Here is a 14,467-nt window from a genome sequence, read left to right as displayed (position 1 = left end):
CCTGACTCAGTTACACTAGCTCTGTCAGGAGGAATGGGCCAACATTCACCCAACTTATTGTGGGAAGCTTGTGGAAGGCTACCCGAAACGTTTGACCCAAGTTAAACAATTTAAAGGCAATGCTACCACATACTAATTGAGTGTATGTAAACTTCTGACCCACTGGGAATGTGATGAAAGAAATAAAAGCTGAAATAAATCATTTTCGCTACTATTATTCTGACATTTCACATTCTTAAAATAAAGTGGTGATCCTAACTGACCAAAGACAGGGAATTTTTACTAGGATTAAATGTCAGGAATTGTGAAAAACTGAGTTTAAATGTATTTGGCTAAGGTGTAAACTTCTGACTTCAACTGTACATACTGATGCCACACACACTTTCACACACGCTGCTGCTACTAGTCCATACCTTGCTGCTACAGCGCAGTCTATTATCTATCCTGCTGCTTAGTCAGTTTGCCCCTACCTACAGTGGGGAGAACAAGTATTTGATACACTGCCGATTTTGCAGGTTTTCCTACTTACAAAGCATGTAGAGGTCTGTAATTTTTATCATAGGTACACTTCAACAGTGAGAGACGGAATCTAAAACAAAAATCCAGAAAATCACATTGTATGATTTCTAAGTAATTAATTTGCATTTTATTGCATGACATAAGTATTTGATACATCAGAAAAGCAGAACTTAATATTTGGTACAGAAACCTTTGTTTGCAATTACAGAGATCATACGTTTCCTGTAGGTCTTGACCAGGTTTGCACAAACTGCAGCAGGGATTTTGGCCCACTTCTCCATACAGACCTTCTCCAGATCCTTCAGGTTTCGGGGCTGTCGCTGGGCAATATGGACTTTCAGCTCCCTCCAAAGATTTTCTATTGGGTTCAGGTCTGGAGACTGACTAGGCCACTCCAGGACCTTGAGATGCTTCTTACGGAGCCACTCCTTAGTTGCCCTGGCTGTGTGTTTCGGGTCGTTGTCATGCTGGAAGACCCAGCAACGACCCATCTTCAATGCTCTTACTGAGGGAAGGAGGTTGTTGGCCAAGATCTTGCGATACATGGCCCCATCCATCCTCCCCTCAATACGGTGCAGTCGTCCTGTCCCCTTTGCAGAAAAGCATCCCCAAAGAATGATGTTTCCACCTCCATGCTTCACGGTTGGGATGGTGTTCTTGGGGTTGTACTCATCCTTCTTCTTCCTCCAAACACGGCGAGTGGAGTTTAGACCAAAAAGCTCTATTTTTGTCTCATCAGACCACATGACCTTCTCCCATTCCTCCTCTGGATCATCCAGATGGTCATTGGCAAACTTCAGACGGGCCTGGACATGGGCTGGCTTGTGCAGGGGGACCTTGCGTGCGCTGCAGGATTTTAATCCATGACGGCGTAGTGTGTTACTAATGGTTTTCTTTGAGACTGTGGTCCCAGCTCTCTTCAGGTCATTGACCAGGTCCTGCCGTGTAGTTCTGGGCTGATCCCTCACCTTCCTCATGATCATTGATGCCCCACAAGGTGAGATCCTGCATGGAGCCCCAGACCGAGGGTGATTGACCGTCATCTTGAACTTCTTCAATTTTCGAATAATTGCGCCAACAGTTGTTGCCCTCTCACCAAGCTGCTTGCCTATTGTCCTGTAGCCCATCCCAGCCTTGTGCAGGTCTACAATTTTATCCCTGATGTCCTTACACAGCTCTCTGGTCTTGGCCATTGTGGAGAGGTTGGAGTCTGTTTGATTGAGTGTTTAGACAGGTGTCTTTTATACAGGTAACGAGTTCAAACAGGTGCAGTTAATACAGGTATGAGTGGAGAACAGGAGGGCTTCTTAAAGAAAAGTCTGTGAGATCTGGAATTCTTACTGGTTGGTAGGTGATCAAATACTTATGTCATGCAATAAAATGGAGTGGCCTAGCCAGTCTCCAGACCTGAACCCAATAGAAAATATTTGGAGGGAACTGAAAGTCCGTATTGCCCAGCGACAGCCCGGAAACCGGAAGGATCTGGAGAAGGTCTGTATGGAGGAGTGGGCCAAAAGCCCTGCTGCAGTGTGTGCAAACCTGGTCAAGACCTACAGGAAACGTATGATCTCTGTAATTGCAAACAAAGGTTTCTGTACCAAATATTAAGTTCTGCTTTTCTGATGTATCAAATACTTATGTCATGCAATAAAATGCAAATGAATTACTTAAAAATCATACAATGTGATTTTCTGGATTTTTGTATTAGATTCCGTCTCTCACAGTTGAAGTGTACCTATGATAAAAATTACAGACCTCTACATGCTTTGTAAGTAGGAAAACCTGCAAAATCGGCAGTGTATCAAATACTTGTTCTCCCCACTGTATATGTACATACAGTAGCTACCTCAATTACCTCGTAACCCTGCACATTGACTCGGTACTGGTACTCCCTGTATATAGCCATGTTATTTTTACTCATTATTGTTATTCGTTATTCACTGTGTGTTTATTCCTCGCGTCAGTATTTATATTTTACCTTTAACTCTGCATTGTTGGAAAAGGACCTGCAAGTAAGCATTTCACTGTTAGTCTACACCTGTTGTTCACAAAGCATGTGACAATAAATGTGATTTGATTAAATACTGGAAATATATTGTGTATGTCTCTACAAACAATCAGTGAGTTGCAGCAGAAGACAGTGTTTTAGGGGGAGAGAAAGGGGTGGATTGATCAATATTTCAAAGCGGTCTGGAAGCACTGTTCGAAAGGCAGGCTAAGGCTCCTCTGAGAGAGCGAGAGAGAGCGAGAGACAGCGAGAGAGCGAGAGAAAGCAGACAGTGTTTGTAGATGGCACGGTGGCAGAGAGGATTGTTACCCACTCATCTATAGTGAAACAAAAATTGGGTAAAGCCAGATTCCATCAACCAACCACAGATTGTAAACTACCTTTACAGTTTAACGAACAAAATGAAGATCCATTTAGGACTGGGCGATATGGCCTAAAAATCATTTCTCTATTATGTTTTACTTATGGGCGATTCACGATATACATCTCAATTTTGTTTTCTCTAAATAAGCTTTGCTGTACAATTAAAAGGTGAAATACACTGCATTTCAAACAGTCAGCAATAATCGAATGAATTCAGGCCGTGTTAAATTAGGGTAAATATAAGCCTTCCACAACAATAAGACCCACTAATTATGTATTTATGTTATCAAAATAGTTTTACCTGCTTTTTTTGCAATAATCACTGATCTGGCTTTCAAGTCTGTCTATGAAAATGCAATTTTTGTTACAGATTTAACCAGAACCATGCATAATGCATATTCACTAATAATGACTAACTTCTTGTAGCAGGCATTATAGAAAACACAGGTCTCAAAGGTATGTGGACACCTGCTCGTCGAACATCTCATTCCAAAATCATGGGCATTAATATGGAGTTGGTCCCCCCCTTTGCTGCAATAACAGCCTCCACTCTTCTGGGAAGGCTTTCCACTAGATGTTGGAACATTGCTGCGGGGACTTGCTTCCATTCAGCCACAAGAGCATTAGTGAGGTCGGGCAATGATGTTGGGCGATTAGGCCTGGCTCGCAGTCGGCGTTCCAATTCATCCCAAAGGTGTTCGATGGTCAAGTTCTTCCACACCGATCTTGACAAACCATTTTTGTATGGACCTCGTTTTGTGCACGGGGGCATTGTCATGCTGAAACAGGTACTTACCCAAACTGTTGCTCAGCCATGGAAACCCATTTCATGAAGCTCCCGACAAACAGTTATTGTGCTGACGTTGCTTCCAGAGGCAGTTTGGAACTCGGTAATGAGTGTTGCAACTGAGGACAGACAATTTTTACGTGCTACAGCACTCGGCGGTCCCGTTCTGTGAGCTTGTGTGGCCTACCACTATGCGGCTGAGCCGTTGTTGCTACTACAGGCATTCAGCACCTTACCACTGTGAACTAACTGTCCAGAGCTGCATTTGCTTGCAATGCACATCATTATATTATCAGAGCGTGCCAGTGGACTTCTGTTAAGTATGCTTTAGTGAGAAAATGTTGGGATCAGGTACAACTACGTTTACCCACCCCCAAAATGAATATTTATCAGCAATTCCCCTCCACCCACAACTTCACCTGAATACATTTTTTTTTTTTGAAGGGGTTGGGCAAAAGCTGAAATTGGTATTGAGAGTGTCTGCAGGGTTTTGGTTTTTCCTTTCAATTAAGACCTAGACAACCAGGTGAGGGGAGTTCCTTATTAATTAGTGACCTTAATTCATCAATCAAGTACAACGGAGGAGCGAAAACCCACAGACACTCGGCCCTCCGTGGAATGAGTTTGACACGTGCTTTAAGTCATCAGATGCAATGTCATAGACCGTATGCGCATTCATTCTTTACAATAGATAAATGAAGGGTCCAGTCTTTGCTCATGTTCTCCACAGCAGAGGGTGGCAGCAGGCATATGATGCACATACCACTGAGGTCAGAGAGTTGAATGAGAAAGACATTGATCATTTTAATAAACAGACAGGAATGCAACAACGATTAAACAGAGACTCAATGCATGCATTCTGCACATTGAGAGATTAATAGCTGCATGAAGTCAGTAAACTCCAGTTCTGTAACATGCACACAATATGACCTATCCATTATCTACGGTGAACATTGTGTTCTGAACAATTACATATAAGGGGATTTTGCGAACTGGAAAATTAACACACGCAGTATATGGGTCTTTAATAATTAGGCCATCACTAACCATCTGCAATTGATCTGTGCCATTACCTATTTCATAAACAGTGCTGCCCTCTGCATAATGCATATTAGGGGTCACACACATGGGTGGTACCACAAAGGGGACAATAGCATAATGGCTCTCTCTACCCCTGGCCAAAGTCAAATCCATAATATATTTTCACTAGGGGTGGACGACAGGACAAGAGGGAGTATGCTTTTTGTTGTCAATTTAAAAATGGGACATAATGGTAGCTAATGTTATTGGAAATCATAATGAGTAATATAAAGGGTCGGTCATGCATGCAGGCATTTCCATCCCAGTAGTAATGGTGAATAAAAAGCTTTTTAATCCCTCAAGGTCATCAGGGAGGTTATTGGACTGGCCACTCACTGTCCTAGTTGGCAAAGCCTCAAATACAATTGCAACTGTTTCAACCCCAAAATGTATAGACAAAGTGATTGTCTTTCTTAAAATCATCACATTTGATTTGCTAAAGGCTATGCTACAGTATATAATCAACCTACTGTACTTGACTGTGATGTTTTGATGTTTACCCAATGTTCACAAAAGGGAGCATACCACATTCATCATAACATTATGTCTGTGTTTTTTTACATATGGTTCTGAAACACAAAATCTATTGGACTATATACTGTATCTTTCCCAGTCATCCATGAAGTGGCTTCCTCACCTTGATGCACATTATGCTATTCTCACAGTGTGCTGCTGCTATGCCATGGAAAAGCTAAACGCCTCCAGATTCAAAACACTTGAAGTACGCAGTGATTTCTGACATGATCTTTTCAACTGATAGAGTGACATTTGATGGAATACTTGGTTGGGTTTCTGCATGACTGGCAAGGTGGCCGTGCAGTCAGTTAGCTCCAGCATGGATCACTGTGAAGCCAATCCTCAGAGAACAGCACAGGATCATAGATAGCCTAGCAGTAAATATAGATCTGGAAGCAAAGCAGAGGCTGAAGATGTTTATATGCCATTTGATGACAGTTTATTTCCTAGATCCAGCTCTCAGATCTCGTAAAGCGGACCTCAGCAGAGAGACACCCGGTTGGGTTTAAAGATTTGTCCAAAGTGATACGGAGCAGTCATGGTCTAGTAATATACTTCAGCTGAACAAGCCCACCCGGATCGAGCACTTAACATTTAAGCAGGCAAAGCACAGCCATGTTTACTCAATGATAAACCATCTTTCAACCAGGTAAGGGGCAGGCATGGGTACTCTGGTACACTGGTACACACTGGTACACTTCCACATGCAACAGGAATCATAAACGATGCACTCCACACTGGGCAGTCACCTCCCCCTCTTATTCACATACTGTACAGTATGCCTCAATCTTTTTGAATTATGTTAAATAAAGATGTGTGAAAGAAAACACTGACAGTCCTTCCATCTGTCAGTCTGTACACAACTCCATGTACTGTACTCTGTAGTCCACTAGGGCTGGGAATAGTCAGAGACCTCATGATACGATAGTATCACAATATTTTAGGTGCCGATACGATATGTATTACGGTTCTATATGTATTGCGATTCGATACTGCGATTTGATGTTCCAAACATATTGCTCTCTATACTGTATGTCTGCTGCAGAGAGACAAGAGAGCATGAGAAATTGAGTTGATTGTTTAGGGAAATAAAAGTGCTGAAAACATGTTGGCTCACTATTTAAAAAGATAGGATGAAAAATACCAGAGTTGTGGCATAGGTACAGCTGACTAGACCTAGCCAACTCTACCTACAGTAGCAAAAAATTATATATCGATATAATATTGTTCAAAAATAATATCTCAATATGAAATTGTTTAGATTTTTTCCCTCATCACTATACACTGTATTTTTTATTGGCTCTGATTCAAACGAGGCCCTCCATCTTCCTCTGAAGCAGAGCAGGGAGGTGTGGGAGGAGTGGCGTCACTCATAGAGGAAGCCTCCTTTTCATAGCTTGCCCACGTTTTTGTGAACATGTGCTGGCTCACTCCCACTCTCTTAAGTGTACAATTTCTGAGAGACCGTGGAGGGACAGCAAATGGATCTGGCATGGCATATTTCAACATGTCTAATGCTCAAATAACCTTCAAAGACTTCAAAGTACTGGGCTAGTGGTTTTAGTTACAAAATGCAGCCTGACTGCTGACCATGGCCTCTGCATTCCATTATGGAAGATAAAGAATTACACAGAAAACTGCCTTCTACAGAGAACGGCCTTACTAAGTACAGAGCAAAGACAATTAGCCTAATGGATGAAAACAAATTGTCTCTTCTTAGGGTACTAAAATAGGCAAGTTATACAGAGGACAAATATGAGGTGAGGCAGGCTGACAGACACACACACACACACACACACACACACACACACCATGTTGGCAAACCTGTAGGGTTGGGCGGTATCCAGTAGGGTTGGGCGGTATCCAGATTTTCATATCGTCATACCGGCCTTCTCTCATCCCGGGAATTACGGTATTACCGTCTTAGTACACAAGGGGTTGCTAAAAATGCAAAATAAACTACATTGGGGATCTAATACCAGAATGCTAACAAAATTAGCACAAACTAATAGCATATTTCAATAGAGGCTGCTAGCTAAATATGCTAGCGAGCGCAAACGAAAATAAACTAATTGCAAAGAAAGGCAATCCAGCTCATAAAGCTACACAAGTATAGGTAGTAGTTACCGAACTTAATTTTTGGTGAGTTCGGACATTTACAAGTGAATGACCAAGTGAATGACCACTGGCGCAGTGGTCTAAGGCACTGCATTGCAGTGCTAGCTGTGCCACTAGAGATCCTGGTTCGAGTCCAGGCTCTGTCGCAGCCGGCCGCAACCGGGAGACCCATGGGCGCCGCACAATTGGTCCAGTGTCGTCCAAGTTAGGGGAGGGTTTGGCCGGCAGAGATGTGGGTTCGTTTCCCACGGGGGGCCAGTATGAAAAAAAACAAAAAACATATGCATTCACTAACTGTAAGTCGCTCTGGATAAGAGCGTCTGCTAAATGACTCAAATGTAAATGTAATGTGAAAGAGAGACATTGTGCAAATGAATAAAGTTTTGACCATGCTTGTCTGAAGGAGTGTGTGCACGCTGTGTCTGTGTGGAGTCGCTAGGGCAACGGGCCTGCATGCTCTGTTCGGAGAATAGGGGGAGGAGCAGACGGGCCAAGAACGGAAAGGAGAAAAAATAAACGCAAGTAAATCAAGATAGCAGGAGTGGCAGCTGTACAGATAACTCATCCAAAGCACTTTGACTTCTCAAACACGGCAGAAAGCTAACACTATATGATGCCCCGTCTGCTTATTAATTCAGCCACTTACTTAGCTAACTAGCAAGTTCAACCAAATACACCAGCTCCAGCTTTCTCCCATTGTGCTATATATAAACAAACACATGACTGGCTCAACTGTTCTGGGGAACTACGGTAAGCTTCATAATGTAAAATAATGTGACAGGTGAAATGAAGAACGCATCTGCTTTATCCCCTAACATATTGCACAAGTTGACAGCAGGTATATTATTACAAATATTAAAATGTATTGAAAAACTTCAAATAAATAGTTGAAGGTATTGACGGTATTGAAAAACCATTCCGTGGCTATTTCCAAATACCCTAGTATATATGGCATACCGCCCAAGCCGGAGTAATGAAAGGAAATATAAAATATCACATTTCTGATACTGCACGAAAAGAGTGTGCTTTCCCTATAATTACTGATAGCACTGTGATAGGAAGGTCTTTATCTTAAAAGGGAAGCACAAATTCAACGTCAACAGCATTGCTATGACAGCAAAAGTTCAAAATCGTGTCTTTGCCACTACCTCTATAGAGAACCTGATGAATGCAATGCATACATACTAATATATGGCAATATCATGCATCCACCTGTTGTATTGTGAATGTGAGAATTGAAGTCTGGAGCGAGAACGCTTGAGTCTTGTGTGAGATAAAACAAATGTGCCTCTCAAAGAGAATAATTTACTCCTCATTGTCTATGCAGCAAAACAACCCAGCCTAATCCATTTCAAACACACTTGGTTCTAGAGAAATGAAAATGTCCGTAAGGATTAGCTCTTTCAAACATGCTCCAGACAACAGAGCATTCATACTTCATTAACAGTAAGCCTAAGAAGAAGAAACCTTGGTCAATCAGAACACTACAAAAAGATTATGACATTACCATGCCACTGGATGATACCCCCCATGCTGAATACTAGCCTGCCATTTTCAGGGGGAAATAATGTACTGCCAACAAAGTAAACCTAGGCCTACTGCCTGTCAATTATCTGTGTAGGCCATTATTTCTCAAACATAATAACATGGCATTCATGGTGTTTTAGTGCAATATTAGATTTAAAGCATTACATATACACTTGGATTCAATTGATGTGGAAAAGTAGCTTATATTTGAGGTAGGCTACATAATTTGACAATCACAATACACAGACCCGTCAAAATAAATGTTACATGATTATTATGTTACACAATACCTGACAGAATTGTTGGCTTTTAGAAATCTGAACTCTGAACTTGTGTCCAGCGAGACAAATGTAGCTATCGTTGAGGCAGACAGCCGTCAAATGTACAATTCGTTCAAGGTCATGGTATATTCAAGGAAATCCAGAAGCAGCCTAAAACGAACATGCCAAAGGGAGATAAAAAATGCTTCTCACAACTCCTTAGGTCTACTCTGAAATCGTATTGGTGTATGTGCTGTAACAACTTCTGCATTTCAAGACTGCAGATTCTCCTCAACTAGCCTACACAGTAATAGGGGGTGCTGAATGATTCCTACACGCATAACAGCAGCAGCCATGAGATGCGGTTATCTGCGACAGCGCTCAACAAAAATCTCGCCATGAAAATAAAATAATGGATTCCAAGATTCTGATAAAGCTGGTACATAAAATAACTTTTGTAATTGTTTCAATCTATCGAATGACCGAGAGTTCTCATCTCTGTAAAAGTACAACCAGCAGTCCCTCTAGTGGCCTTCTGGAGAGAGTGGAGGTAGCAAGCACAAGAATGAGTTGACCTACAAAGTCAATAAATATAATATAAATATAATATGCCATGCAATACAAACTGACTGGTGCTTGTGTGCTTATTTTAAAGTGTGCTTATTTATAACCAGGCGGCATAGTTTGGATAATATCGTTGGAATTATGCATGTATTTGGAACGGGAGTTTTCTGGCCCTTATGCCCACACATGGGGACTACATCCTACACACTAGGCAAATCATGACTTCTCAGGGTATGGACATTTAGTGGATTCAGTTCAAAGTAGAGGTTGTCATGGCACCCTCGTCCTTGGCAAATCTCAACAAAGAATCAGCGTTTTGTTCTACCAAAATAGTCTCTTCAGTTTGAAATGTAACAGCTGGGATCCAAAATCTCTGTGTATTGGGTATTGATGATCTTGTTTCTACTACTACTACTACTATTGTTCTGTTTTCTTTTAGAATAATTTAGAGGTGAATACAAATGGGTGCAATACAAATTCACTGTGCTATAAGAGCCCTAAATGGCTTAACATTTCAGCCGAGAGAGCTAGGAGCGGTGGGGGAGATTGTTCTTCAACAGAACTAATGGCATTTCTAAAAGAAAAGCCTTCTAGAGGAAAAAGTATGTCATCAGTGTCCATGCTCTATTTTTACGAACACATTACTTATAGAGTCCAAAAATACTTTCCATTGGGAATATAAGAGGGGAAACCTTCTCCCAAGCATATTTTAGTTTTCCGGGTGGAATAGCCTTTTAATGTTTTCAATATGCTGGAAATTCATCAGAATAGGCTCTCTACTGTGTTAGTGACATGGCTAAAAATAGGACCATCAAATCAGAACAAAATCTACCGGGCTGATAACACACACTTGACAGGGTGGCAACCAAATCTAACTAACAACGATTATTTAGGATTAGCCTAGTTAAACTGTCCGGACTAAAATGGTCAATTGTGTCATGACCAAGAAGCATTATAATAAAAACTGACACAGCTACACTTGGAGTGGATCTGAAAATATAATCTCTCTAGGTTGATTAATTTCAGTAAACACAGAGCACCTTTTCAGACGTTTGCAAACGTTATCAATTATTTTGAGGCCCTGACAGAATGCAAAGCAGTTTAAAAAAAAGAGGCAAAAGGCCTCTCTTGAGATGTGGTTAGCCTACATGTTGTATGTAGGGTCATTCCATTTGATTTCAATCGCTTTTTGACCACACTCCTTTTGATATGAACAAAACTTTCCATACATATATGCCCATGGTAGAAGTGGTCAGAAAGTTACTTTTTGGACCTGAATGCCAAAACATTTAGGAGGTGCCAAGTCTTCATCCCTGGAAAATATTAATGGTTGAGTTTGATGTCAATTAAAAGCTGACAATCAGGGTTGTGAAAATATTTTCTATTTTTTTTAAAGTGCTTTATAAAAAAAAAAAAAATTATTAAATATTTTCACAACCCATCTTAAAATGGTTCAACTCCGATGTCTTCTTTCTTATTTTTTCTAATTTACATAATCGGAGGTGTTTGTGTTGTGCCTGCCATCATTTGTGACACAGCATACTCTTGAATATAGAGTACAGTAGGTGTCATTCAATCAGAGAAATATAATTAATAGAACGGACATATCCCTTCAGAGCACTGCAATTTAGCTGGTACACCATTGACATTTAAATTGAATTGACATTTTAACTTCCAAATACCCTGGTATATATGGCCACAAAAATGGCTGCCGGTCCACCCACCATTAAATGTCACCATAGAATGTCTGTTCTATTATCCAATATTCTATGATTTCAATAGGTTTCCTATAGAAGAGTGACAGTATAATTTAAAACAACTGATATTCCCATTTAAGTCAACAAACTTTGATGTGACAAAAAAATGACATTGTTATTCCAAAAAAAATTTCATTAAATGATTAGGTAGTTTGTAAGCTTTTAAAGTATATAAAACTCAACCGTTTATCTGTTCCAGTGATGATGACCTGGATGTCTCATGGTATGGTGAGGTATGAAAAATTGGTAAACTTTGAGCACATCTAGTTCCTGAATGTTTTGGCATTCAGGTGCAAAATGTCACTTTCTGACCACTTCTGCCATGGGCAAATATGTATGAAAAGTTTCATTCAAATCAAAACGCGTGCGGTCAAAAAGTGATTGAAATCAAATGGAATGACCGAGCATATCAAATGATATTGCTTCTTGTGGTATTATTCCAAGCCTTTGATTTCTTTAAGATGAATCAAGCCCTGCATGCAGGCTCTTATAAAGGAATAGCAATATTGCTGTGTTTGGGGTATTTGCGGGCCAATGCACCAACAGGTCTATTTTAGAAATTACATTGAATTCAGTTCTTATTGATACCGCATTTTACTTGTGACTGAAGGGCTTTGCAGGGTTAACGTATTCCACGGAGATAACGGTAACGACATTACGTGAAAGGGATTTATAGGTAGCCTACTAAATGTTACAGACTCAGCTGAATCACAGGTTTGCATTCCTAAATATATCACGTAAGGAGGTGCGGCAGAAGTAAAACAAATAAATTACAGGGAGAGTAGGCCTACGCTAAGTTGTGATTCACATGGACTCAACATGTGATGGCCACTACAGTGCCACAAAGACTTACATTGAGGTGATGTTCTTGAAAACATCTTCGATACTGTTATTTCCATTGTTCCCAGTATCTTGCAGTGCAAGCAGGGGAAAGAATTTCCCATTATCAGACTTATTGCAATAGATCTCAGTTGGAGAGCAGATGCAGGTTGGCGGGCAGTCCAGCATATTGCTCAAGTAGTCCTGAAAGATGCTCAAAAGAAACAATACCCTCCACCAGCAAATTCGTGGTGGAATAAAAAATGATTCCATGATTCAACGTTTATTAGGATAATATCCTTGAGATGTTTTGAACCTCCAAAGCAGAGACCGTCTACTATGCAATTGCGTTGTGTGTACGCGCGGGCGAGTGAATTTATGGAGGTATGTCAAATTGATGCGAATGCGCTAATGTCCATCTATTTCACAGATGAGGAAGAAGGGGGGAAAATACTCCGTCAAAGTACAAATGGTTCAAAAAGCAGTACGCCAAGATTGTCCTCCTCTCTAGACTGCATAGTATACGTTACCCTGTATTCATGCTGCCGTTAGCCGCTTAGTTCCAGGTTGTTCTAGCACTGCTCCAAGACTCGGAGGGATAGCGCATTGGAGAAAGTGAAGGGAGAGAGAGCGAGGTCCAGGCTCCAAGCATTAAGTCCCACCTACAGGGCAGAAAGGAAACTTACACACCTGCAACACAGGATGCAGGTCAAATCAGATGAAAACAGCAATTGCACACAGAGCGTAGGCTATACTATAGCACAATAACAATAGGAAACTAATTTATGGTGATTTTTCATTAGGCCTATGGTTGGATGTTCATTTACCCATCGGGCGTCCAGGCCACCATGTATCCCTTTTAGAGGGCTACACCTACCCAGTCAAGTATGGCAACAAAACAAAAACATCAAAAAAGGCAGCCAGTATTATGCAGATAAACTTGAGTTAAATATTCACACAAATATTTCTCATTGACGAATATCTCATTGACGACAGCACATACAGTGCATTCGGAAAGTTTTCAGACCCCTTGACTTTTCCACATTTTGTTACTTTACAGCCTTATTCTAAATCAGGGGTGTCAAACGTACGGCCCGCGGGCCGAATCAGGCCCGCAAACGGGTTTAATCCGGCCCGCGAGATGATAAAAAAAAAAAAAAAAAAAATTTTTTTTTTTTTTTTAAGTATAAAAATGCGCTGCAATTTTTCAATAAAATAAACTGCTGTTCCAATTGCGTCCACTGGATGGCGCAATAGCAATTGTGTTAAGCAAGCAAACTGTTTATACCGGGGCAGAGCAAGTAGGTCATGCACGTGCAGCCAATGAGCTACTTTGTTTTGCCCGCGATATTTATTACGGCTTCTACTTTTAACATTATGTGCTTTGGCACCCTCATTGCCCCAATATGTCTCTGTCAAAAAAGAGAAAAGTGGACGCAGAGTGCAGAGTGTTCCAAGAAAAATTGTCATCCTATTTAATCACGGAATTGAATGGGAAAGCTGTATGTTTGGTGTGTTCAGAGCATGTTGCAGTGCTGAAAGAATATAACCTTCGTCGCCACTATGTGAGTCTTCATGCCGACAAATATGACAACTTTCAAGGACAGCGGAGATGAGAGAAGGTGAATGAACTGTTGGCGGGTCTGAAGAAACAGCAGTCTGTGTTTACTCACAGCCGAGACATCAGTGACGCTGCAGTGAAAGCTAGCTACCTCATTGCTAATGAAATCGCAGTGGCTTCAAAACCATTTAGTGAGGGTGAATTTGTAAAAACATGCATGATGAAGGCAGCGGAGATTGTGTGCCCTGAAAAGCGGCAGGCTTTTGCAAATATCAGCCTGACAAGAAACACAGTTGCAGACAGGATTTCCGATCTTTCAGTGGATTTGGACAGCCAGTTGAAGCAAAAAGTAAAGTCATTTATTGCGTTTTCGGTTGCAATTGATGAAAGCACGGACATTACAGATGTTGCACAACTGGCCATTTTTTCATCCGCGGAGTTGATGACACATTGACCATCACCGAGGAGTTCGTGGAGTTGGTGCCGATGACAGATACAACGACAGCAGCTGATATTTTTACCGCACTCGTCGGCGCGCTGGACAGGGTCGGAGTGGACTGGTCCCGCGCTTTCAGCCTGGCTACAGAT

At 41.2% G+C, this 14,467-nt stretch overlaps 1 protein-coding gene across 5 annotated transcripts in view; it reads right to left on the bottom strand.

Annotated features, from left to right (window-relative positions):
• Window positions 1–12,912, bottom strand: part of LOC311137143 (NT-3 growth factor receptor-like) — a 294,494-nt gene extending 281,582 nt beyond the window's left edge. For 4 of the 5 annotated variants that reach the window (XM_084171490.1, XM_084171491.1, XM_084171492.1 and 1 more), the window contains exon 1: window positions 12,353–12,900. In XM_084171490.1, coding sequence (XP_084027616.1) covers window positions 12,353–12,591 — 239 coding nt within the window. In that variant the 5' untranslated portion in view covers window positions 12,592–12,900. Of the gene's footprint in view, window positions 1–12,352 lie in introns of all 5 variants that reach the window. The other variant, XM_084171493.1, reaches the window with a different exon arrangement.
• Between the last annotated feature and the right edge of the window lie 1,555 nt (window positions 12,913–14,467).

The sequence above is a fragment of the Coregonus lavaretus genome (genome assembly GCF_964263955.1).
Source record: "Coregonus lavaretus genome assembly, chromosome: 11".
NCBI classification, from domain to species: Eukaryota; Metazoa; Chordata; class Actinopteri; order Salmoniformes; family Salmonidae; genus Coregonus; species Coregonus lavaretus.
This window is presented reverse-complemented; position numbering and strand designations above follow the sequence as displayed.